General features: G+C 51.0%; 1 protein-coding gene across 5 annotated transcripts in view; it reads left to right on the top strand.

Moving 5' to 3' along the window:
• Nucleotides 1–26762, top strand: part of LOC116942961 (uncharacterized) — a 79461-nt gene that overhangs the window by 35372 nt on the left and 17327 nt on the right. For 4 of the 5 annotated variants that reach the window (XM_032955482.2, XM_076067428.1, XM_076067427.1 and 1 more), the window contains 5 exons: nt 37–390; nt 2147–2212; nt 11764–11889; nt 18010–18138; nt 20742–21001. In XM_032955482.2, coding sequence (XP_032811373.2) covers nt 37–390; nt 2147–2212; nt 11764–11889; nt 18010–18138; nt 20742–21001 — 935 coding nt within the window. The remainder of the gene's footprint in view (nt 1–36; nt 391–2146; nt 2213–11763; nt 11890–18009; nt 18139–20741; nt 21002–26762) is intronic. The other variant, XM_032955485.2, reaches the window with a different exon arrangement.

Here is a 26762-nt window from a genome sequence, read left to right as displayed (position 1 = left end):
CCCACACACACACACCCTCGGCGTGTGCCTCGGCAGGACCAAGCAGGACCCCGGCGCAGCCCGGCACGGCCGCGAACGCCGGCAGACCTCCTCGGGCGAGACCCACCTCCTTGCTTCCGGCGCCGGCAAAATCGACGTCCGCTCGGTGCCTGCCGACCCCCACGGCGCCGCCGCCGCCACCGTGGGGCGCTTCCCGGCCGTCGTCCGCGCCGGCTCCGGCTCGGGTGCCCGGCCCGCAGCAGTCCGGCCCCTCGCGGCCGCTCCGCTCGTCGGCCGCGGGTTCGCGACCTCCGCCCGCGACTTCCGCCGCCGCCGCCGCCGCCCGTCCTCGCAGCGCCAGCAGCTCGTCCGTCGGCAGCAACCAGAGCGCGGCCAGCAAGGTCTCCGACGGTACGTTTGGCCGCGTCGGCGCTGCGCGTCGTGCTCGCGATGAGCCACCGCCGCCGCTGCCTTGCGGAGGTGTTCGCGGTGGTGCTTTTGGGCTCTCGGGATGTTTTTTTTGCCTCTCTGGATGGGTGAAATGTGTTGGCGAATGCTAAGCCTCTTGACAGCCCCTTGCTAGTTTTTCACGGGACTAACGTTTGTGGTTTGTGTTGTGTTTTGAACAAATGCATTTGTTGAACCAGTTTTATTCCTTGTCCTTGGTTTGTATAAAGATTAACCCTTGCGTGTCTGATGATGGTTAGTTTATCTTAATTTATTGATGTTTAAAAAAATAATTTGTGAGAAATGTGCGATGATAAATTAACTGTAATGCCAGGCAACCTCCTGGGCTGCATGTTTAAGGACATTGTGTTCTTTTGTATTTTTAGCTTGCCTCATTGAAATGTGTCTTAAATCCCTCTGTGATCCCCCCCCCCTCCGCATTTGGAGCCAATTTTGAGAAACACGCTAACCTGCCCTTTTTCCCTCTTGCATAGCTGCTTTTCTGCAGAAAGTTTTCCCTGGCCAAGCAATTTCCTGAGACTTGAATGTCCAAATATAATCCAAAGGGGCCTATTTTGAAGCCACAGGGTGTAGACAGATGTATTGACATTCTTCTTTAGTTGTGGTTAAAGATTCCTGAGTAGTAACCGCTTGCAGTTTGACTTGGACTTTGGATGCCATGAAAAGCAAACAAAACGAGCACGTGATTCACTCACTGTTGTACGAAAGCACGTGCTCTACATTGCAACACTATTGCTCAAAGTTGCTCTACAATTCCCCCCCCCCTCTCGATTTTATCGTCAGTTGTACGCAGGAAGATGTAAAGCAGCAATGTTACATTTTCATAGCTTGTAATAAACACGAGGTTTAAGTTTGAGTTTTTACCGACTGACCTTCAAACAAAATGTTATAATAATCGTATCAATAAATTGCCCTAGTAAATCTCACCCGAGTCTCAATACACTTTCAAGAGGGCCCTGCATTGGGATGTTTGGCTATGTTCTATTGATTTCAAGCCAAAGTAATGTATTTGCTCAAATGAGCATTGAAGCAGTGCTCATTATCTTCTTCGTACCCCTGAGCCAGCGGCGATGGAAATTTTACTATTCTTGCGAGTCTATCCATTGGACAACCACTGTTGACTTCCTCACAAAGTGGTGACCCGTTTTGTCGACCCTGGAGGGATGATGAGACGAGTGAAACCCAAACCAGGAGTTGAACTCGCAACCCTTCAGATTGCGAGCCGCTCACTCTACCGCTGAGCCACTTGGCCGCATTTGAAACGTTTTTTTAATTTTAATTTACTATTGATGAGCGTTTGGCGTCGCGTGGTAGGAAACCGGAGTACTGTACCCGGTGAACACTCGGCACGCGTACGAGGGGGTAACAACGCAGCACTGCTTCAATCCCCCGCGCCTGTCTGGAAAAAGATGATTGTCACCGGCCATGAGCAAGCTGCACTCTACTCAGCTTCCAATATCCGATGAGAAGGGTGCTTGTTTCGGACGATTCGGTCACAGTCATCGGACATTTTTTCGATCGTAAAAAACACGCGAAAAAAATTTGAGCTTGTGTTTTACGAACGGCGCTGTTATCTTTTCCCGGCGCTCATTTGCAACGCACTAACACCTGCGAACCCCCCCCCCCCCCTCCTTTGCCTGCTGTGTTGCTGTACATCGCTAACGCCTGTGCTGTCTATTCTCTGCATGTGCTTGCGAAGCGTCTGTCCACCCTGCCAGGCGAGTCTGGGACATCCGGGCACGCATAGCCTTGCCGCAGTTTGTCGGTGAGATTCTACTAACCCCTCGTTGTCCCAACACCTACCCCTTACTCGCTTCCTCTCACGTGCATTTAGATGCCCCCCCCTCCCCCGTAGAGCCTCAACGCCTATTAAGGTCGGCGTGGTACACGAAAGTTGCAGCGTGGCCAGCACCACGCCTCACAGAGTTTGTCTTCCCAGTGCTGATCGTTACACATTGCACCGGGCACTCACACAAGGCTGTGTCGGGCAATGGATGACCCAGGGCTGGTTCAGATATCACCGCCGATGTTAACAATGGCTGGGAATCGAACCCAGATCACCGCCGCGTTGTGCGGTGCTTGAATCAGTGCACTGTTGCTCCCGGCGCTACAGTCACTGATATCACGAAATAAAAATAATATATTATTTACTGATATCACTGCTCTTACGGCACAGAGATGCATTAAGCATATTCCCACGAGGTCCTATTTACTGGTAAATTATGTTCAAGGTAAGTGAATTACTTTTGAGTTTTGGGCCAGATTCAAATCTTGATTAGACGGCAGAGACATTGCCCTTGCGATTCACTCTACTTTAGGAGATGGAGACGTTGGTACGTTTTTTTTTTTGCCAACGATTGATGGAACATTCATCAGCTTGGGAATAGGGCCCAGTGTCCTCTTGGTAAGTGATCCATTGCAGAGCATGGTCATCCTACTGCTGTCCAAACGTACCTCTTAGTGAATAGCAGTAATAATTGTACAGCTCGTTATTAATGCCCTGCTGGATGAAGGCCTCTCCACATCTGTTGTTATTGATGGTTGTTTTACCATACCTTGCAATGCTTGTTGAAGCTGGTTGGTGAAGGGGTGGCTTAGTGCGGGGAGAGGGGGGGGAGGGGGGATTGGAAGGGGGCCCCAACCGGTTCAGGTTTCACTCGCCACCGACGTGTTATTAGCCATGGCCGGTAATCGAAATCAGTTATACGGGTTCATAGGGCATTTCATGCACTATGAACCTTGTAGGTCATTTTGGTGACTTGTTAGATTTTGGGCACGAGGTGCCCTTGCCACGTAGCAACCCAAGGGGCTCGCTCGGCAGTGATCGTGGTTTTCAATCCTTGGGTCAGGACTGAGGGAGAGAGGAAAACACGGCGGCCGCCAACTTTCTGCGCTTGGAACAAGAAAGTCTTCCGGGTATTTGCAACTCACTCAGCCGATGATTGTAGGGGAGGGGGGCGGTGGTAGTTGGGGGGGGGAAATGTTCCGCCGCATAATTTGGCCACGGCTGTTCTGCGGTTGGGGCATGTTCATAAGGCAGGCGGCCAACGGTGCCTGCAGATGCCCTCTGCTGGACGCCGCGGCACAATGGGCGTTGTTTTGTGGCACAAAACGGATAGGGGGGGGATCGTGATGGCACAATCGTGGCATTGTTTGGCCCCGGCAGATTTGTGACACTGGAGCTTCTTGTCACTGGGGCCTGGAGATGCCCCGCTGTTGGTTGTTCCCCGAAATGAGTTCAGATGGGACAACGCTTGTGCTGCTGGAGTCACGCGAGCATGTCTAGTTTTACCCAGCGTAATCCCAACATTTAAACGTTATGCTCTTGCTTTGCTTTGCCTCGTGGTGTCTCTGGGATTGACACTGCCTCGGTCATCCTCGGAGCGTGAGCCTTGATGTGCACGCAACGAAAAATGCAGCAGGGACTTCCGCTGGCGTCGTAAATATCGCACGTTTTGCACAGCAAAGCCCTCGGTAGGCCGCACACCTGGGCACAGTGCCCTTGTTAAATCTTATCTTGGCCACGCCCATGTTTTCAAAGGCAGCATTAACCAGAGCTAATAATTATCCTTTCATTTATTGAAAGTGTGTATCCTAAATGGGGGTTGCTGCCGAAGGCCAGCATGCTGAACTTGCAGCGCAGAGGTTCGCCAGTTCATATTCCATCTCCTGGGGTGGCAATTGAAAAAAATGGATAAAGTTTTTAAAATCCCTTTGCCTCTGTCCACCGAGCAATATAAGTGTGGGTACGTCTGCTGTCGATCGGCAGGTCGTGTGCGATGCGAGAAAGTGTGGGTACACATCCGGCCAACATCGAAGAATGGCACAAATACCTTCTTGAGGGGGGTTGAGATGGGGGTCTACAGAGCTCTTTCTACCGGAGGCCCTTTCGCCAGCACTTCCGTGAGCAAATCGATTGCAGGGTTGCACCTTTAGCGTCCTTATCCTGAATACGAGTTGTTATCTACCTTGCCTGTTATACAGGAGGTCGTGGGTTCGATCCTCACTCTGACGCCTGTATATTTGGAGTTTGCGTGTCTCTACGTGGTCGCGTGGATTTTTCTCCGGGTCCTCCGTTTTTTTCCCCTCATTTTCGAATCGGCATGCATTTTTTTACTGCTATCATTTTTTGGCCAGGTCGCTTCTGAAAAAGAGCTGTATAACTCAGTGGATCTTACCTGGTAAAATGAAAAATACTTTGGTTTTTAGTATAGTTTTGATTGAAGGTGGCCAAGTTGCTGTTAATCATAAAGCCTGAAGGCGAGGGAGCAAGGCTGTTCGTTTAGGTAGCTCGCGTGCGGGCGGAAGGTGACTCAGGAGCGAGCGACCTTTGACCCTCCGCTGCGTACACCGTCGACAGGGCGGTGAGGCTGAAGGTCTCGAGGTCTCGAACGTGCGCCACGTGCGCCACAAGACACCATCGTGGCTGTGTAACGTTGCCGTGCCGCCCTGCCCTGGGAAAATGTGAGGCTATTTTTACAGCGTTGGCTTGGCACGGGTTGCACGCACGGCCAGACATCGTCACGTGGTCCGGCATTCATCTGGCTCGCAGGGCTTCGGTGGGGGCGGGGTGGGGTGGGGGGCGCTGGCACGTTTAACTTGTATTTGTACATCAGATGTAATTGCGTACGTTGTATTTGCCGTAACTTTATTTTTACATTGGTTCATGGTCATTATTTGAGGCAGTAGACCGTTTAGCTCACTTATGCCAGCCGTGTCATTCAACATTAATCAGCTAAGTGTACACGTTCTGCCCTCTTGTAAATCCACGGCTGGATGATGGTCTTCCCACATCTGCGTCGTTTTCCCACGCCATACGAATAATCGGTGTTTATATGACCACACTGCACCACGCCAGTCAGTGTGGTTTGGTTGAAGCAGGGACGATTGTATAGTACAACGGTGGATTTTGCCCTACCATGTAGCTGCGCGGCTTATTACAGCATATATTTGTGCAATGGTCGTGAATCCACGTACCGCGCAGGCCACAATGCTGCTTAGCTTGCAACATCTCAGTGGAATTGGGCGCATTGCAGGTGATTCAGTCATGAGCAATCAGCCCAGATGCGCACTAAACTTATCTACTCATCACAATTAACTTTCGGCAGCGCGACTTAGCGGCGCGCAGCGCTTAGGCCTTAGCATTTGCGACGCTGGGTACCTCGTTCTTTTTGGTGGGACAGGCAGAGCGCGTTGCGTTGGAGGAACACGGAGTCACTCGGAATTGCAAAGCGTGCGTTTGTGCAAATGTTTGCGGCTGCCCGCTATGAGTTCACTGTTTAACACGAACAGGCCTCGGGGTGCGCGTCAGCATAACAAGTGTGCGCTCCCCCTGTGCATCGGCCAGGCATTGGCCCAGCGAGCGGGTCGATGCTGGTCTCTGGCGAACGTTGTTGTCATCGCTAACGCTGGCTTGCTATGATTGCGCAAGATTTAAAATGGGAATCAAAACAACTTACAGTGCTGGCCCACTGGTTTGTTGGCTATTTTAGTTGTGGTTTGTAATAATATGCTACAGCCCTTTGTCAGTCCTTGCTGGATGAATGCCTCCCTTATTCCATTTCAGTTATGGGAGTAGCTTGACCATACTTGACTGCGCTGCAAAGTGTGGATTGGTGAATGGGCGGGGAAGCCCGGGACTGGTGTGGATATCACTCGCCACTAACGTTAGCCATGGTCAGGAATTGAACTCAGGTTGCAGGGCTCATAGTGCAGTGCGCTAACCACTGTGCCACCACTCCCCCCCCTGCCACCCCATTTTCATTGTATATATAAAACGTAAATGATCAGTTTACCCCTCCTGTTTCGACGACAATAATTTGTAACTTTGATAGCATGCCAGCCTTTCAGCAAGACCATAAGTTCATGGCCAGCAAGGCTGGATGGGGAAGTGCCACTGTTGGGACAGTGATTTATTAACGCGTCTGACGGACAAACGCAGAGATTCAAATGCGCACTGTGCCGTCTCCGTTTACAGCGTTCGGGTGTTCTGCAGGTTTTCCAAAATAATTCACGGAAGCATTGTCCAGCAAATGCACGCACAGTATTTATGTAACCTCTGGGTTCTTATTTTGAGGCATCCAGCTGTCTCGGCAGTCTCCTCCCCTTCCCACCCAATGCGCGTCGCATGTCACGCGCACACCTTTTATAGTACAGCGTGGAAAATCGAAGTGACAACGTATGCACGCCGCTTTCAGTTGGACGGCCGGGTCGGCGAGGGCGGCATGCGGCACGTGAATCGTTAGCGGGGAGCGGCGGGGTCGCGCTGCTGCTGCTGCTGCTTGGGTTGCCTGCCTTTCGCGTGCGGCGGCTTTTTTTTGAGAGCGCTCCAGCGCATGTGGCTTCTCTCTCACTCTTTTTGTGCCTAATCGTTCTCGGCAGCGGGAGGTCAAACGCAAGAATTTAAGCTCGGAATATTGAACGCGTTTTTGCCCTTCGATGTGACTCCGTAAAGTAAAGTAAAAAAAGCAAGCAAGCAAGCAAAGCAAAGCGAGAAGAACGCGAGCGCCGCTTTGGAGATCTTCGCGCGGGAAAAAAAAAAAATCGCCGACCCGCTGACTCGCAGCAAAGGCTGGAAGTTTTTCTGCAGGCCGGCTGACTTTGGATCGGCCTTTTTTTCCGATGGACGTGCGCGTCACGTTAGGGAACGGAGCCGCTGGGATTCGAAGATCGGCCCCGCATTCTGGACCGCGATCCGGGACGCCAATATCGAACGTGCCGCCGAGGAGCGTCCGCTGCACACGCGCAGACGGCAGCGGGCAGGCTGCCTCGTCAGCCGCGCTCGCCGCGCGTGGGATAGGATAATCGTTTTTTGTTGTTATTATTATAGTGTCGGCCCGTGCCCTGTGTTTCCCCCTTCTTCTCTCGACTCAGCCATGACCGTGCTGTCACTGTGCTGCGGGGGACTCTGGTACTCGCACGACCTTTCCCTCCTCTTTGTTGCCGTGGTCGGTGCTCCCGCACTCTCGCTCCTCGCCTCGCTCGTCAGCTTTTGCGTCCGTCGAGCCCCCTACCCCTTCCCGTCCTGTAAGTGTCTCCCGCCTTCTTTACCGTAACCTCGCTGTGACATTTAACACCATTGACCCGTGCTTTTCAACGTGTCGTGTTCAACGTTTGTCGTTTTTTTTTAATGCATTTGGAGGCTTCGTTTTTTGTTTGTTTTGTTTTACGCGTTGCACGGATGGCGATTAACGCCCGCGGCGCGTTTCACTCTGGACGGCGAGCATAACTACTTAAAAGGTCGTGGCTGCGCATTAAGGCGGCGTCAGCCGACAGGGTAAAGTGCGCGGTGCGTAGCTGCAGTGGTTTGCGGGCGCGTGTGTGCGCGCACGCATTAACGTAAGTCAACACGCACGGCTTGGCGATGTGTCCTGTTGTAACGTTGTTGCTGCAGTAACAAGCCCGAGCTGGCGAAGAATGTCGGTAATTCCTTAGGAATTGCCGTTACAGTGTGGTAAAATGTGGCCGTGCCTCAAAAGCTGTTGGGCCGGGATGCCGCGAGGTTGATCCCGAGCACCTGGTGCTTGTCGTCCGACACGGCGGAGGTGGCCCCACTCTCATCTGCGGCCCTTTTTGGAGAGCCCCGTCGACCAATTTTGGGAATATTTTCTCGACGCGATCTCGGCGGACAGGATCCAGAAACCTGAACGAGTTGAGCAGCTCCCCGAGGTTGACTTGGACTTAAATGAGTACTTGGCACAGTGTATGAACATCAGTTGTGGGGGGGTGGGGTGTGGAAGGTGGCCAGGTGTGGTGCTGGCCACGCTACTCCTTCACTTGCCGGTGCTGGCCTTAATAGGTGCTTGCTAACAGTACTACTTTCCCCGACGGTCCATAAAGGCCACACTGAGAACTACGCGGTGCATGATGCATGCATGTTGAACTTCTTTCGCACTGTTCGTAGCCAACCGTGCTAACGATGGCGTGAAAGTGAGGGCAGTCATCGAGGCTTTCTCCTTCCCGCCACCGTGTGGGGAGGGCGTTTGGTCTTGCGGCAAGCACGGCAAAAAAATCGGCGCAGGAAGGAATTGGCGAAAATAAAATGCCCCATTGTGCACAAAAATAAGCACAAGCTTTGTAGCTTCATCTGACCTCTCGTGTGGTTAATTCTGTAAGAGGGTGGGATTGGAGGGGGAGAGGAGTGGCTCTTGAATCCTCACTATTGGCCGGAGCCTTCAGTCTACCTTGTTTAAGCTGAGCACTCGAGTGGTGTAGTGGAGGTCCGTGCCGTAGCCAGCCGCAAGCTCAGCGCGTCTTTGGTTGAGAGTTTTCACAGAATAGACATCGGATACTTAGCCAAAGCTTGTTTGCCCTGGCATAGAAATGTGCACTGACTATTGTGTTCTACAGCACGGTACCTTTGCAAGATTCTTAAATCACCCCGCCTCTGTCCACCCACCAGTAGTATTGAGTTGGCCACAGTCTTGTTGATTGACAGCTCGCGGTGTGTAGGGACTCCTGTATATTCAAAGACATCTGCCCAGTGTGGAAGCGTCGGCCATCGGAGGAATCCGATGGGCGATGAAACTTTTTTGAACAGATGTCCAGTCGTGGCCGGTTAGGAGTGAAAAGTATAGGTAAGGTAAACAAATCGCTTAAACATCTACGAATAAAACTCAACTATATATATATTTTTTTTCTTACCGGGTAAAGCTCACTGAGCTATGTAGCTCTTTTTGAGAAGCGACCTGGCCATAAATGATGGCTCAACATAGTGGCTTTCCATGTGTTGATTCTAAAATGTGGAGGGAAAAAACGCGACCACGTGGAGACAAGACATGTAAACCCGCTAACGGAGGCTTTGTAGAGCCGACGTATTATTGTGGCGGACGTTCAAGTCGGCGTCGGCGAGATGCAGCAATTACAAGGTTACACCTTTGCCATTTTTCGACGCCCTTTACAACATCGCCTGCCGTTGTTTAAGCGGCGTCGACAACGTGTACCACTCATGAGTGTACTTTCTAAAAGTCGCATTTCTCCATTAGTTTGTTCTCTTTGGGCAAGGAAACAAACCCTGGCCAAGGAATTACTTTTGCCAGTTGATGGCGAAAACATAGCAAGGCGTTTCGTCGGGCTGAACTGTGCGTTTCCCAGCAAACGCGCGTGGCAAGCAACGAATTCGCTTAACACCTAAAATCACTTGAGGGGACAGTTGGCTGTGTGTATGGTGACGAGCCACTCCATCTGAAAAAACATCGTGAATTCTGGAGGGGAAATTACATTGTAATCTGCTTTGACACATTGCTTGGGCAGACCGGGACATGTGGAAATTATATAATCAAATAAATAAATAACCAGAATCCTTTCTGCTGCATTAATAAATTGGCATCGTCGCTGACAGTACTGCGTCTGTGCTTGTTGAGTCTCGGAACTGTAGCGATGCGTCGATTCATTGATTAAAATCGATTTGTTTGCTCGTGACACATGTGGAACCACGTGTGTATGTCTTTGTTGTGAGAGAATCGATTTTTTCGTATTTGCATACATTATATTTAATCGGTTGATGTGATGCCTGCAGCTGCTAGAGGTGCTACAATGCACCGTACAGTAAGAGTATCAATTCTGATATCGATTTGCGACTCCCAATCGACTCTCGATAAACTGAATCACGTTAAATCCATTAATTTCAGCACATCCAAGCATCACGTTTCAAGACGTTGAAAGGCTTTTTGCTCCACGTAACAACTTCACGTTTAAGCTCGTCACTTAATCTCTAAGCGGTTCTGTTAGAATGCCATGAATGCGCATCGGAGTTACGCGTTTAACATAGCATACGGTGCGAAAGAAGTTCAACGTACAAGTGTGTATAATGTTGCATTTCTTTCGAGTTAAGACTAACAAAACGTTGACCCTTTCTCGCTAACACCGCGCTCTGGAACACGCATGGCCACTCGGTGCGGCACCCGGCTGGCAATATCACGCTCCCCAGGTATAAACAGCACGACGGACTGCGGCTCGCCGCAAAGTACGCGCCTTTTACTGTATATATTTATTTTGGGCGAGTGGAGTCACGGCTAAGGAATGGCAACACGTGTAACGCACTGGGCATTCCGGGCAGCTCTTGCAGTCTCCACAGGGGAAGTCTGCCCCAGCACTTTGTTTGCACTCTGTTATAATGGAGGTCATTATCGTCAATGTGATGAATGCACTGTGACCCGGGCCACCCTGAGTTCGGTTCCTGTTCCTGGCCATTAGTCCGTGAGCTCACATGAGGTGGCACAGCTTTAGTGGCTTCCAATTCCAATTTTTCTGCATGATCAATAAAAGTGAACTTGCGTGATAATTAAAAACAAATGGACGATTAACGTATTCACTCTTTATGAGCTGTATAAATAAATCGCTACCACTAAATTGTTGCGACCTGAGGTGCGAACTGATTTCTGCAATGGCTGAAGGTTTTCATGGCTAATATCAGGGAGGAGTGATATTGGAACCAGTCCTTGGCTTGCCCTCCACTTTACTAATCCGCACTAACCAGCATGGTGAAGTATGGTCAAGCAACTTCCTAGACCGACACAACATGGGGAGGCCTACATCCAACAGTGGCTTAATAAAGAGCTGTACAAATTGTATGTAGGTCCAACAAATGTTTTTTTAATATTATTTTTACATCATAATAATTTGCTCACTTGTTATGTATGAATTTATTTTGATCCATGCGGGGCTGTGAGTTTCATGTAATTGTTTTTTCCCGTATGTAGAGGGATTGAGCTTACCTGCATCTTTCATCGGGCCCAGGCCAAAACACAGAACCAATTTTTTTAATCACCTAAAATCCTGCCAATTAATCAAATAACTGGGGAGGTAGGGTGTGATTTTACATTCTTAATTCCCAGTATATCATCAGCCATGATCAACCATTGCTGGATGGCCAGATGAAGGTCATCCCAAGGCAGGATCTCTCATGCTCTTGTGATGCAATAATCTCAACTCCAAATATACGGGGTGATCCATTTACAAATCTTCCCACCAACCTCAGTTCCACCTATTACATCCAATAATATTCCTCCCCTTCGAGGTACGGAGCTCTCACTTTCACAATATTCAACCACCTCCTGATGAAACATTCACACGGTCATCATTAGACCCCGGTGGGGGCCATCCAGGAATGGATCGTGATATACGCGCGTTGTGCCATATTGTCGCGTTTGGCTCGTCGCGGCGGGCAGGCGAATTTTATTTTGTGGCTCACGGATCCCTCTCTGCGTCGGGGGGCGTCCCCTTGGTACCGGTCGCTTTCAAGAACCTCACCCGGCGCTCCGTCTCCCCCTCTCCTCCCTCCCCCCCCCCCCGCCGTCTCCGCCGCCCGCGATGCAGGGTCGGCGTCTCTGCGCAACGGAGCGTCGCGGCACCCCGCGAGCCCCGGCAGGACTCCAGCACGGACGCCCACCGGCACCGGCACCGACCCTCGCCCAGCGCTGCCCACGCAGCCCTGTGCCAACGGTGACTTCCGCTCCGTTCCGTTCCCCCCCCCTCCCCCACCACCTCCCGTTATTTATTTCCTTGATTATTTTTAAGACGTAGACGCAGAGCGGCAACTACAATTGAACGCCAGGTGGTCAAGCCAGACAGGCACGTGAGGAGCAGCAGAGTGTGTATCGCTGTGATGTCTCCTTCATATTCGCGGATCGGGCATTTCTTCGTTATATCTCGTATGGTCAGTTGTGCCTGTACGTTGTATGGTCCGTTCTGTTCAGCGATATGAAATAAGGAGATTATTTTTAGACTATTCCAACAACAATAGGTAACAGGAGAGCACAGAATTTAATTTGATGAAATGTTAAATGGGCAAAAACACCGAAATGTATATATATAAGGGCTGGTGTAGTTCCGTGTTGTTGTCACGGCGAGTGGCAGCTTGTATTCTTCCCAGAGATTCGAATGTTCCAAGGTCACAACAATGCGGGGCAGGAAATGTAACAATTCAGGGTGGGTTCCTGACGTGCTTTTAGTGAAAACAAAGATCTGGGCTCCTGTCCAAACGGTCGTAAAATCACAATTTGACGTATTTAACCAATGCAGCAATAAGCTCACATCTTCCAAAAGAACGATGTTCATGAATGCATTACTTTGATAACCAAAAAATCCTACCAATGATCTTGATTTAGTTCGTTGCTGCTATTGTTTGTATATAGATACCGCAGGCCAAGTTTTGTGTGTACAGTTAACTTTTAATTTAATCTGCTATATCACCAGCAGTTATATCTGCTATATCATCTGTTATATCTATGTTTAATATAACAGCTTAACCCGAGCTATTAATGCTTTGGCATTTGCATCGTCCGTGTACAATTTACTTTTTGGCATCCTTTGGTCTATAGCACTGGTGAGACAAAGCCATCTTACCTCTAGGGCTGTGTCTGGTGTAGGCAAATCAGTTTCAAGGACAATGCATACATTGCCAAAGCATATTTTGTTGGCATGTTTTACCACAAAGTACGTGTGGTCAATGCAGACTTGATATCTTATAGTTGGTGTCTATTTGGTGTTTCGACATCTTAGCACGTGCATTTACGTCAGAAAGGGTAAAGCCTCTTTTTAATACAAAACAAATATATAATCTTAATGTCACCGTTCTTGCCAAAAAGCAGCCACCGATCTCGACATCTCCCCTGGAGCATTGCGATTGGCCATGGGATGGGCGAACACATTTAAATAACGTTTATTATTTTTTGGAGGTGTACTTCTTTTGAGGTTGTCTGGGAACACGAGGGAGACAGTCGCCCTTGAAAAAATTGCGTATAAGCCCACAAATGCTCCGTTGTCTGGAAGGTAGGGATTTGTTGAGAGATTTAAGTGAATTATGAAGCTCATTGTGTAGACACCTGTGCGAGGGTGGGGTGAAGATACACCACAAAATATCAAAAGTGGGTTTGTCGAGTGTGTCAAAGATGCCATGCCTGGTTACTTCATAAAATAGAACCTTGTGGGACAGTGGGTTAATATATTGTTCGTACATTGGTGGGGAGCAACAGCCCGCTTTCCAGTTATGACCAGTCACCCTTTGTAAAAATTGTGCTTCATCTAGTCTCAAACGGAGCTTCATATGCACTTTACAACTTAAATGTGCAAGTAAGTATTGTTTCGTTTTTTTCTTAATATTTTTTTAATTTGTGGTGGGGCCAGGCCTCATCGGCCGCCAATGTCGAGCCACCACTATTGTGGGTTATCAAGGTTTTTCAGGGGATTTGTGCATTCTTCTCATCAGCAGATACCAGTGGTTTCTTGTTGTTGTTGTTGTTGCTCGAGTCTCGGAAACATAAGGCCCAATGCTGTGCCTACGGGCATCATTACCTTGCCTCTTGGCAGTTCAAGTTTTAGCAGTAACCCTCGGATGCTTTCATCGTGAGAACAGGCGGGGTGGCCGCAGGCAGGAAAAACAGACAGTTTCCTGTATTTGTTTTAGCAGTGCCCAAAAAGAATGGGAATTTGTGGCCAGGAATACGGCTACAAAATCCCAAAATGTGGTGCTGCTTGGGCCGGTCATCTGTCGCGGGCAGTTTCTGCTGCGTTCATGGAATCGTTCACCGGTCTTTTGTGTGCACGTTTTTTTTGCGCGTGTTTAAACAGGGTTGGTAGCCGCAAGGCTTTGTCGGGAACCTCTGTGCGAGGGGCCAAGCCGTGTTGTTCGAAAGTCATAGGGCTTGCTGGCCCAAAACACGATTTTGCGGTTCAGTGGTTGTGGATTAACAGGGGAAAACGGAGCAATTTCCGCCTCGTCTTGAAAATCTGTTGCATTAACTAATTAAAACTTGGTTATGAGAGTGCGGTACACAGTAGGAAGTAATGTAGCAATGCTGCTGAATATTCACAATACAGTCCAATTTATAAAACGTATCCTTCCATTATATTGAAAACGTCCTTTAAGAGTGTAGCTGCATTGTAGTGGTCTTTAATTGTCATAACTTGATTTTCACGTGTAATTCTTTTTTCTCTCTCCCAAAGTGCCTTTTGCACACGTGAAAGCTAAATTTAGCGTGCAGAAAGCGCGGTCTGACTGATTGTGCCTTCTAAACAGAAGCTCGGAAGGACAGTCGGGCTGACGTGAAGTGTATTCACGTGACCGCCCTCCCCCCGGGCACGTCAAAGGCTGCCTGTTTTTTCGAAGGTCCCCTCCTGGAATAGCGGCCGTTCAAAGCAAGCGCTGCCAAATACAGTAAATTTCTCATGGAACATTTTCCGGATCGCTCGTAGACTGGAGGTGGCACGTGACTGGTAGCCCGTAGCCATTGCGAGAGATATACTGGGTGCGGTGTGCCGGGTGCGGAAATATGCCGACAGACATTTCTTTTGTACCAACAGCATGGTGTCAGAAATCTGATCTTGCATCGGCGTGGCTGCACTAGTGCCAAACTGACCAGTGTGGTGAAGTATGGTCAAACAACCTGACACGGCACGGGGGAGGCATTCGGCAGTGAATCAGAATCTGGAGAAATCCGATGAGCTATGAAGCTCTTTTCCACAGATGTCCAGTCGGGGCGGGTCAGATGAGCACGGTTAGCTACGTACGGTGCGAAATAAGTTCACCATACTTACATAAATACATAACGTTAAAACAAATTATACAAAAAGCTATCAGGGTGCAAAGTACAGGAAAGTAAGCCACTAAAAATAAATACAAGTTGGCTTGCGTACGGCTGCAATTTATTAATTTAAGTTATTTTATCAGCACGCTTACATTCTGGCAAGAAGTACTCAGCATACCGATGGTTGTCCGTTGGCCAATGCATTCGTGCGCCGTAAAGGACGGGCGGACTCGGCTCCTTGCCCGCCACAAACGAGAGCCGTTGACGGCATCGCTGCGAATACGATGCCCCCCTCTCGGACTACCACGGTGGTTGTGTTCAGGACCCCGTTGTGCCTTGGCTGTGTTCGGCCGGCACGTTGCGACACGCGCGTCCAGGACCGCTCGCGTGTTACGTCTTGACCCACGTGTGGCCGTGGACGATGCAAGCAATGCCTCCCCTCCCCTCCCGTGGAATGCACACCTGTAACCGTGTTGGCGTTTACACCTGCGGCCAAGGGATTGTCGCAGATAAGGTTGCCGATGCCAACGAACGTGTTAATTGCTTTGTTACTGGAATAAGCTGTCAAACGATCACCCTACTCTCACTACCTTCCGCTCTTCTCTTAAACCCCGCTCGTTATTCTCTCTTGCCCCCCCCCCACGCCCTTCCTTCTCCCCTCGCTCTCCTCCCCACTCGTACGAACGCCGCCTTCTCAGTCCCCCAGCTCATTTCCATCTTCGTTTATTCCACGCATCGTCACCACCACACGCGCATATATCCCATCTGCTCATCTCGTTTCATCTCGCCAACCATCCTGTACCAAAGTTAGCTCACTGTACAGCGCCTTTGTTAAGGCGCAATATGAATGTATGATAAGATAAGGTTACCCGCAGCATGGATTTATTGGTGCATCCGTATCTAATTCGTGTAGCCGCCCGGATGTGTTAGAATCAGAATATTGATTTATGCTGAGCTATCAAGCTTTTTTTTATAGATGTCCCGTATTAACCGAACAATACACGCTGTTTACTTGACGGAGCACGGGGAAGATGCTGTTATCCAAAGACAGAGTAGGCCATGCGCCGTGGTGTGATGTCATCGCGGTGCAAATTTGCCATATTTTCAGATGACTCTCGGATTACATACTTTAGGTTACAATCACACGGTTATCATCGCCCCCTACTGGCCAACTACACTGTCTATTAAACATATTGCGTTTCGTGATAGCCTTGTTGGCCTATATATGAATGGAGCGAATTACAAATGTACTAATTCTACATTTAGATACACGAGCCGTGGGAGAGTAAGTGAGTTGGTCACGTGAATTGTACATCATTAGTGGGCTAAAAACCTGGAATCTGGTGAAAATATTGAAGCGTTTATGCATATAGTAATACACATTTAGGGGGAAACAGTTTCAATGTTCAGGTTTGGGCTCGCAATAGTTACAGGCTGGATGGTTATTGGTGTCACTTGTATGGCGGGGTCAGCCTGCCATCCATCAACAATTAATGAAAGAATGTTCTTCTCATGGAGTGTGTTTTATCATTTTTTTAGGAAGCTTAACAAGCCCACAGGATCACTTGTATTATTAATAATTTCGTATATTTGTAGATATGTTGAGATGTCCACATTCATTTGCTGCTGAATGTGTTTATGAGTGGTTTTGTAGAGGCGTAGTCAAGCTGAGGTCTCCCTACTCATCAGCCTCTTTACGAGCAAAGGATTTACGTCGTTAAGAATGAAGGCGGTCCCATCATTGACTTACATTCTGGAAGTTAATTCACGCTCCAGCACACCGATGAGTTGGAATCAGTATGTTAAAGTCTTTTAGTATACCCACAATAAATATCGTTGCATTCTTTCTCTCCCACTCTACCTGTTTAAGTTCGGGTAGAGCAGTTGCACAGTGGTTAGCCCACTGTGTTATGAACCACAATACCTTGCTGATCTCGGCAAAGAGCGTAAACCATCAAAGAGCGTAAACCGGTCATTCTCGCAGCAGCTTTTGGTTAACCATCGAACAAAGATAGTCATTGTATCGCACGCTTTCAGATGCGCTCCTGTAGCCGTCTGGAACACTCTTCCTTCCAATATTAGGAAGCAGCTGGGAGCTGTGCACTTATAATTCTCGATGGAAAACTCCTTTCTTTATAACTGCTTTGTGTCGTTAGTTTGTTGTGCTTTCCCTGCACCTCCCAATTAGCACGGTTGGCTACGTACGTTGCGAAAGAAGTTCAACAGTCATACGCACAATCTGATTACCCGAGTTCAATTCCCAGCCATGGCTGACATCGAAGTGAAATCTGAACCGGTGCTGCCTCTTACCCCCCCCCCCCCCCCCCCCTTTATCAACCCGCCCTGACCAGCGTGTTGAAATATGTTCAAATAACCACCATCGCCGAGGTGGCGTGGCTTAGTCCTTCATCCAACGTGGGTGAGTCTTTGAGTCGGCGCCGCAAAAACTACGGCGGCGGCCACGTCGCGAACGTCGCGTGGGAGCTTTCCGCTCCCCTCCTCGTCGCGCGCGGGAAAGCCGGCCACGCGCGCCGAGCGCTGCGCGAGCACACGTGTGCTCATTCCTGGTGCGTGCGTGCTGCGTGTGTTGGCACGCAGCACGCAGCCACCGTGGGGAGCGGCGGTGCGGCGGTTAGCGCTGCGATACCGGCGACCCGAGCTCGATTTCCGCTCACGGCCAACACCGGTGACGATTATCTAAACCGGTCCTGGGCCTCCCTTAGGTCGATTTCCGCTCACGGCCAACACCGGTGACGATTATCTAAACCGGTCCTGGGCCTCCCTTAGGTCGGTTTCCGCTCACGGCCAACACCGGTGACGATTATCTAAACCGGTCCTGGGCCTCCCTTAGGTCGACTCAGCCTCAAATTAGTACCTGGTGCGATGTGTGAACATCGCCACTAAGGAGACAAAGGGCGTGGTGTTGGCCAACCCGGCCCCCTCGCGTCTCGTGCCAGCCTTCACAGGTGCTCGCTAACGGCGCTTTCCCCAACAGTCTGCCCAGGCTACATGGGGGATCTTTGTCTTTGTTTTGCAGCCACCGCTGCCGCCGCCAGAGACGACGCGGGCAACGGCAGTGTCAAGCGGCTCGCGGTCCCCACTCCACGCGGGCGAGGGTCATCGGCCTCCCACCATGCCACCCCAGGGAGGCAGCGTCGTGCGGCAGGTACGGCTCTCGCGGAGTCGATCATCTCGCGCCGCTCGTGGGACGAGGACGGCGTGGCGCCTATGCGGCCTCCCCATGACGACGGAAAGGTTGCTGCCCTGCGTTTGTTTGCTCGCGCTGCTGCTGCGGCTGCTGCTGCTGTTGCGGGAGAAAGGGGGCCCACGCACTGAGAGGAAGCTCGAGAAGAGGCTATTTGGGCGTCTCTTCCACGCTGGCGAGACGTCTTTGGCAGAGGCGGGAGTACCCACGCTTTCTCCCACCGCGCGCGACCTGCCGAGCTACACCGTGGCGTACCTACCGTGGTTTTGACAGAGGCGTTGGGGAGGATTCAAGAAAAATATAACTTGCCCTGGTCGTTTCAACTGCCACGCTGGTTACGTCGAAACCGGCGAGATTTGGATTGCAAGTTCAGTGTCCTAACCCTTACACCAACAGCAGCATCCCAGACTCGCCCCAGTAGGGGGCAACCGAGCGTTAGAAATTTTGAGGACTTGGCCACGCTTATGCGGCGAAGGATGGGGGCCCGCACGCTATCACTGGCGGCGTGTTTTCACAGTGGTGGGAAATGGTTTCTCGCTAATCACTTTCCCATTGCGGGCCAAGCATTGGTTCCGGATGCGAGGCAAGATTCGGGCCCCTTCGTTGTTTGCGTTTCTGTTATCTGCACGACACGCCACTCCGACCTGTTCTCGGGCCACACCGTGCGTCGCTCGGCGTGCGTCTCGCTCCATGTGCTGGGAGTTTCTTCGGTTCCAAGGAGTTCACGGAGATGCACCCACCACCGCCAGCTGAGCGAAAGCATCGCGACAATAAGCCGGAAGGCGTGGCACAACCGGAGAAAAAAAAAACCCCTCGGGGAGCTGTACAGCACAACCGCAGAAACCTACGCAGCGGCAGCTCCGCTTCGTGTTTCCATTTTTATTTTCAATACTTTTTTTTCTTCCCCGCTGCCCTTCATTTTGCAAGCGCGCTTACAAATGTTACGTTATTCGCTAAAGACCACGCGGGCAGCCGCACGCTTCGCTCACGAGTTAATTAAAACGGTGCGTGATATTTTTTGGTTCCAGCCGTGATAACTTGATATTCGGCGTCGACCGAATATGATCCGTTAGATTTGGTGGTTCGTGGAAAAGCTCTCACAGTCGTTGAGAATTGCGTTGCTCTCATGGTTAGGAGTGAAATAACAGATGTAACTATCTTCTCAAGCGCCGCGGCTTCCAGCACCATGGACACAACCATGATGCATCAAGCTTACTGATTAACGAATGACATAGCTTTCAAGTTTCAAGTTTCATTTATTAGGTATAGCCCTGTGAGTCCTGCGGCTTTTAAGTCGGGTGCGACCGCAACAAACAAAATATGAACAGAGAAACATCTTAAAGCGACGACGCGCAACAGAAACATCCTGGAATAAACCAGCACATCTTCCCCCCCCCAATAAAAGTATTACAACGCTGTGTGCAAAAATCCCAATGTGGTGCAAGTCAAACAATAACAACCATAAGACAATTTAGATTAACCATATGTTTTCGAAATCACCAAAATAAAGCTATAAAAACAATGTAACAACAGTAATCAGGGACGCCGGTGGTCGAGTGGCTCTCGTGTCAGAGCCACCCATGATTAAACTGGCTTCTCAAGTGAACCGATTTGATTGTCTCAGCCCGGTCAACGACCACTATTAAAACAAGGCCTCCATCTTCACGATGACACTGTCTCTGGTGTAGGCCAATCGGTATCAAGGACAATGCACACATTATCAAGGCACATTCTGTTTGCATGTTTTACCTCAAGCACGTGTGGCAAATGCAGACACGATGCCTTGTAGGAGCAGCTGTGTCTATTTGGCGTTTGAACATCTTAACGACGCCCCCCCCCACCCCGTGTTATTTCCAGAAAGGGTGAAGCCCATCTCGTTAGGTTTTGTCTTTCCTGAGTTCGGCAAAGAGGGGGATGACAAACATTTTCACTTTGATTGCCATGCGCAAAGAGCTCCACCCCGAACGTGCGGTAAGAGGAAAAAGGAATTAATCTCAGAAGCAGTGGTATATGATGTCACCTCCCGGGGGGGGCGGTTTTCTAATTTGGGGTGTGATGTAGACCATGAGTGTTCCAAATCGTTCGTTTGACGACTTGAAGCCAAGAGCGAAATTCGTTTTAACGTATTCCAGGTTCTTTTTCTTCACTTGGTAAGAACTCAAGGGACAGGGATAGTCACAGTTTGCAAGAGTGGGTCACCAACGTGACAAATGAACAGCACGATGACGAAGCAGAATGAAGCGACTAGAAATAAATGCAAAAATAACCGGATAGAATTTAGAGCAAAAATAACCATGTTACAGAAGAAGTCAAATACAGTGCACTAACTTAACCAAGTATTACAGAGGATACCTTTCCAGTAAAACAAGTTAACAAGTTACTTTTAAAAGCCAGCTCGAGTAAAATTTAAGTCGTAGAAGACATCAACCTGAGTTTTACGGTGATTATGGCACTCTCGTAGACAGACACGAATGATTATAATAAATTGTAAGCAAGGAAGCCTGACCGTGTTTGACTTAACTCTACGGTGTCCCCCCCCCCCCCCCCCCGTGCGGAATTGTCAGAGACGGGCAAAGAGCGCGGCGGGGTGGCACGCGGCGGCTTCCGGGCGGCGAGGCCCCCGGCGGCCGAGACGGACGCCGGGGGCCTCCCTCCGGGCCCGACGACGGAGCTGGCGCTGGCGGAGAGCGAGCGGCGGGCCCTGGCGCTGGCGGAGCGGTGCGCGCGGCAGGCGCGCCAGCTGCAGCGCCAGCTGGAGGGGAGCGCCGGCAACCTGCGCGCCCTGGACGCGCTGGCCGTCGTGCTGCAGCACACTCACGCCAAGGTGACCGCGCTCACGTGCTCACGTGCTCACGTGCTCACGTGCTCACGCGCTCACGTGCTCACGTGCTCACGTGCTCACGCGCTCACGTGCTCACCGCCGCGCTCACGTGCTCACGTGCTCACGTGCTCACGCGCTCACGCGCTCACGCGCTCACGCGCTCACGCGCTCACGCGCTCACGCGCTCACGCGCTCACGCGCTCACGCGCTCACGCGCTCACGCGCTCACGCGCTCACGCGCTCACGCGCTCACGCGCTCACGCGCTCACGCGCTCACGCGCTCACGCGCTCACGCGCTCACGTGCTCACGCGCTCACGTGCTCACGCGCTCACGCGCTCACGCGCTCACGTGCTCACGTGCTCACGCGCTCACGCGCTCACGCGCTCACGCGCTCACGTGCTCACGTGCTCACGCGCTCACGCGCTCACGCGCTCACGTGCTCACGCGCTCACGCGCTCACGTGCTCACGTGCTCACGTGCTCACGCGCTCACCGCCGCACTCACGTGCTCACGTGCTCACGCGCTCACCGCCGCACTCACGTGCTCACGTGCTCACGCGCTCACGTGCTCACGTGCTCACGTGCTCACGCGCTCACCGCCGCGCTCACGTGCGCGGCGGTGAGGGGTGGTGGCGGCTGGGCTGTGGGTGACGCGTTAGGCAGTCGGAGCGAAATCGGTTACGACGCTTGTGGGGGAGAAACGACAGCATTCCGGCCGTTGTCAGATTATGAGATGCTCGAGCAAGTGAGACGCACCCCCGAGACATTGTGCCAGGTGTCATTGAAGTCATACAAACATGGTCGCGCAGACACACACGCACCTACCAGGTGAAAAGATGCATCCCCCAACTTTTTGCTTTAAAATGCGGGGATGAAAGTGTGTTTTATAAGGCAGACAATTTGCCTAGATTGAGTGTTATCCCGTCATGTCCGCGGGGTTTCTCCGGGCGCTCTGGTTTCTTCCCACGTGAATTGAACACCCGAGTAGAACTTTCCCAAACCTCCCAGAGAGCGCGCTCCGGTCAACGCGGGCCTGAAGACTCGGCGAGGCTTTCGCCGTCGCGGCCTTTCCAAATCAGCCACCACCTGGCGTGCGCAATTCTTATTCACGATTAGCGCTGTTGGCTGCGTACGGTGCGGAAGAAGTTCAACGTACGCACGTACACACGTACACACGTACACACGTACACACGCACGTACTTCCTGTGGGCCCGACACGCCGATGTTTTCGGCCGGCACGGCTCGCCAAGTCAGCCGCTGCCGCGTGAAACCCGAGCGCCGTCCGTGACCTTGAGACGCGCGACGCGCTGAGGGCGCAAGTTCAGCCGCGTCGGTCCCCGAGTCACCGACATGGAAAAATATTGACACACCCGGCACACCTCTCTCTGTCTCGCTCGCTCGCTCGCTGTGGCTGCAGCTGTTAGTTGCGTGTCGCCTTGTCCAGCCTACCAACAACCCGGTGAAGATGAATTGTGAACTCAAGCTGTGGTTATGTTCCTGAATGAAGCACAGTGGGCTGCCACGACTGATTGGAAAAGCAAATATTAAAAAAAACATCGATTCTTACACACACGCGATTTGATGCAGGCACCGCAAGTATATTCGTCGACATCAATCGACGTATTTTTATACTGCTATTAAATATTTCTACCATTTTCTATTAAAAACGTGTGTACATGTTAATAGTCTAAATGATAAACTATAACATTTGCTCTTTATTTAAACAACTTCTTTACGTGCATTGGTATGACATAGCTGGATCGTGAGAGATGGTGACTGCTTTGGGAGGCCTTCATCCAGCAGTGGATTGATGATAGAAACTTAGTCTCGGCGTCTTTTACCTCGACCTTCCTTAGCGTTTCCTGCCTCGTTCGCAGGGAGAGACGGGGGGGGGGGGAAGCGATCTCTGGGAGTGTCGCCGCTGTTGTGTTGTTGCGTGTTTTGAGTTGCCGTGGAGACGGCCACTTCCAGTCAGGTACCGCTCGTCCAACGAGCGAATCCTGCAAGGCCCAGAGGAGTTCCCGTCACTCGTCGGCTCTTCCCCACAACTGGCCGCTGCAACCACCCCCCCACTACCCCCCAAACACCGCACCCAATCGCCGCCGCCGCCGCCGCATCTGTCATCGAGATTTTTTATTTTTTACGGAAATTTTTCCGACGCTAATTTGGTGACGGAGTAGAGCCGGTGGTGCGACGCTTGTGCCGTCAACCTGGCGAGCCGAGTGCGATTCGCGGCCACGGCGGTGACGCCGAGCGGCATCAGCACCCTTCCTGGGTCAGTCGCTCAGTTGTGGATGCTGCCTGCGTCAGGATAAAATAACAAAACAAATCTTAACACGTTCGTCAATAAAAAGGGGAAATTGCCCGAATCGTCACCTGTTATATGTTGTTTCATTCATACGTGCGAATGTTGAACTTCTTTCGCGCCGTACGTAGCCAGCCGTGCTAATCGGAGGTGGGCAGCGTTATTGAGGAATGTGTTGAGTTTGTGTTAATAATTTAAATGCCGCACTTCACATCAACAAAGACATCTCGGAGCGCTTTAGCATAAGTCTTTTTACAATGTACACGAATAACCAACGTGTCGAATATAGAGCATAAAATCTAGATCCTCCAAAATTCACCAACCTGCCCTGACCAGCATGGTGAAGTATGGTCAAAGAACCCCCATAAGTGACACGGTGTGGGGAGGCCTTCTAAAGCTTGAGTTTATTTTATTTGTTACGCGGCTGATTCCGTTTCCCGGATATTGTACACGGGAGATCGGTGGTGATTGAGCACAGCAGCAGCAGCAGCAACACAGACAACAATAACATTAAATATTGCAGAGAACGCGTACAGGGGTCGTGAGCAATGTTGTACATCTGACAAGCGAGGCGTTTAACAGTCACAAACTAAACACACGCAAGTCCAAAACAGTGCAAGTGTAATACGTGGATCAACAAAGGTGCTGTAAATAATTTTCTCATCCGATAAGATGACACTGTAGCGCAAGAAATGTATGTGTGCATTACATAAAAGTCTGCGATTCTCTGTAATCCGATCATGCGTAAACAAGATTAGATCAGTGGAATTTGATTAAGTGATGCCAAGGTTTGGCCATGTTTCCGAACGCGTGTAAAGGCTTGGGTGAGGCCTGCAGGCAATGTTTTAGTGGGATGAGGGGATGGGTTCGTTTTGTTAACACGTAATCATTGGGCGTAAAACAATTGACCAATTAAACGATTCAAATCGGCTCTTAGGGCCGCGGTGCGTGCGTAGAATTGGACGTGAACGGATATGTTCTTTTCAGAATCAGGATCTTTATTACTTCGACTGCAGGAGGAGGAATCCCATGAGCTTATGAGGCTCTTTTTCACAGATGTCCAGCATGGGCGAGTCAGCAAGTTACAACAGCAAACAACACAAAAACACGATAGGAGTGCAAATAGAGAAAAAGGTGAGAAAGTCACGAAATATAAATACATAAATTATTATTTTTCAATTGGCGCATGCTAACCTCGCGACCACGGGTGTTTGCATGAACCATAATTGCAACGTAGTGATCGATGATTGAAATTATCGTGGCCGTTCATCGATTTGCAACGGTCGTGAATCATTACAAGCCTAGCGATCATTTTTAAATATTCCTTAGCTTGTTAACAATCATCATCATCATCAACCATGATCAATCAATTGCTGGATGAAGGCCTCCCCTAGCCACCACCGTCTCAGCATCTCACGCGGTGGTTGCGATGCAACAATCCACCTCGCACTGCACACACGACCCGATTTCGTTGACCAATCTCCGACCGGCGGATGTCCTCTCGGGCGCGTTACCTCCTTTGTCTGCCACTACGTCGTTATTCTCGACCACCGGCCGTTATGTCCCATCGAGAGACGGTGTCCTGCTGGAGCGCCCTTTTCTGAACAGGGGTTGGCTGCTGATGCTGCTGCTTCTGGGTTTTTTTTTTAACGCGCCCACTTGCACATCGCGCTCTTGCCTGCTTGACGAACTTACGTAAGAGGGGTGAACAGGGCGGAGAAGGAATGGTTCACGGAGGTTCGTGCGTTCCGTTGCTCTCCGTGGTTTCCATCGCCGCATCGAGGCAACGGCTGAAGATTGGTTACCAGCGCCGGGTGGGTGCAGAAATTGCTTTTCGCACGGCACCCCGTGGCAGAATTGTTCATTTGTATTTTACCAACCCCCGATAAAAATTAGACGGATATATTATTTAATACAATTAAGGACGAACTTTTTTTATTGTAGGCAAAAGCAATCTCTCACGGTGTAAATCTCACCCGGTTCGATCACGGAAAATCACTTCGGCTCATACACTCGATGGCTCGATTTGCATTGCGAGGTGACCCTCGGTGTCCCTGGGATTGCGGTGCTTTGTCTGACCGCCAGTAGCCCCACGGCTGCTGTGCGCGCAAACGCACGGACGAGTGAGGGCCCCTTTACCCCTGGCGAGCGAGCGAGCGGTGCCGGGGCTGTGTCGTTTTGTGCGAACCCAGGGGAACAGTTTCCATCCGCTGCAGCTGCTCTCTCTCGCCCCCCCCCCGTGCCCCCCCCCGCGCCCCTCCCCTGCTCACCCGCTCCTTCCCCCAACCCTCACCTGTCGGCTTGCACCGAGTGATGTCCTTGACACCGCCACGTGGCCGTAGCCAGAGCAGCGGCGCCGCGCGTAAATATTCCCGGGACAATTTTAGAACCCAATTCCCCCCCCCCCCCAGCCCCCCCCCCCCCCACCTTTTTTTTATTGTTGCCTCATTTGCTTCGAGATGCCGGAGGATGAGAGCGAGATGGGGGGGGGGGGCGCGGGGGGGAGGTGTTCATGCCGGGACGTCCGCTTGTCGCCCTTGCCGGCGACTCGAACTCGCGCTGTCGTGGCTGTTCACGAGCAGGGGCCACTTTGTTTTTGTCTCGTCCAAATCGGCGAGCCTTGCACGTTCGACACGGCCCGCTTGACGAAGCCTGATTGGAACTGCGGTCCACCTTTGTATTTGCCCAATCTGTTGCTTTTATGAAGTGACCCCAGACATTTTAGGAATACTGTAACTCATTCCTGCCAGACCTGCACTAGGTTCATTGATCGTTTTAAAACAAATTGCTTGGCCCGTAATTGGAGAGGAGCACACAGCAGTCACCAAGGATGGCTCCTGCCCATTTCCTCCTTGCCATAAACCACTGCAAATGAGATATATTTGTCAAGACTCCCGGCAGCTGACAGGCTTTCACATAGATGTCACCAAACCGCGTAGATGGCTCTCAGCGTGCGAGTGTGTTGTGGGGAGCGGTGGCGCGCTGCGCTACAAACCCAACCATCTGGGTTCGATTCCCGCTCTCTTAGGTCAACTCAGCCTGAAATGAGTATATGTGGTGGAATAATCGCCGCTCGGAAGACAAAGACGGCAGGGCGTGGTCCTAGCCACCCACCCCATGCATGCCGTGCCGGCCTTCGTAAGGTGCTCGCTAACAGCACTTGCCCCAACAGTCTGTTACAGGCTATACGGGGGATCTTTGTATGTGTACTTGATGGTGTGCTCGTATGTGTGTTGGTGTATTTTCGGATTATTATCACACTTGTTTACCCAGGAAAGCCTCACTGTCAAGAGCCTTTTTCAGGAAGGTTCTGCCAAGTTATCGCAGTCGGCAGTGGTGTGCGCACGTGTAACCTCGATTGAGTAGTTTGCAGATGTTTCAGCAGTGGGGTATTTGGCCAATACTACTTACATTGTGTCTGTGAGTGGCTGGGGAGTGGTGGCATAGCGGTTAGGGTGC

Source organism: Petromyzon marinus, chromosome 16 (genome assembly GCF_048934315.1).
Source record: "Petromyzon marinus isolate PM22_M1 ecotype Great Lakes invasive population chromosome 16, UKy_Petmar_22M1.pri1.0, whole genome shotgun sequence".
NCBI lineage: Eukaryota > Metazoa > Chordata > Hyperoartia > Petromyzontiformes > Petromyzontidae > Petromyzon > Petromyzon marinus.
The sequence above is the reverse complement of the archived record's forward strand: the minus strand, read 5'-3'. Positions and strand labels throughout refer to the sequence as shown.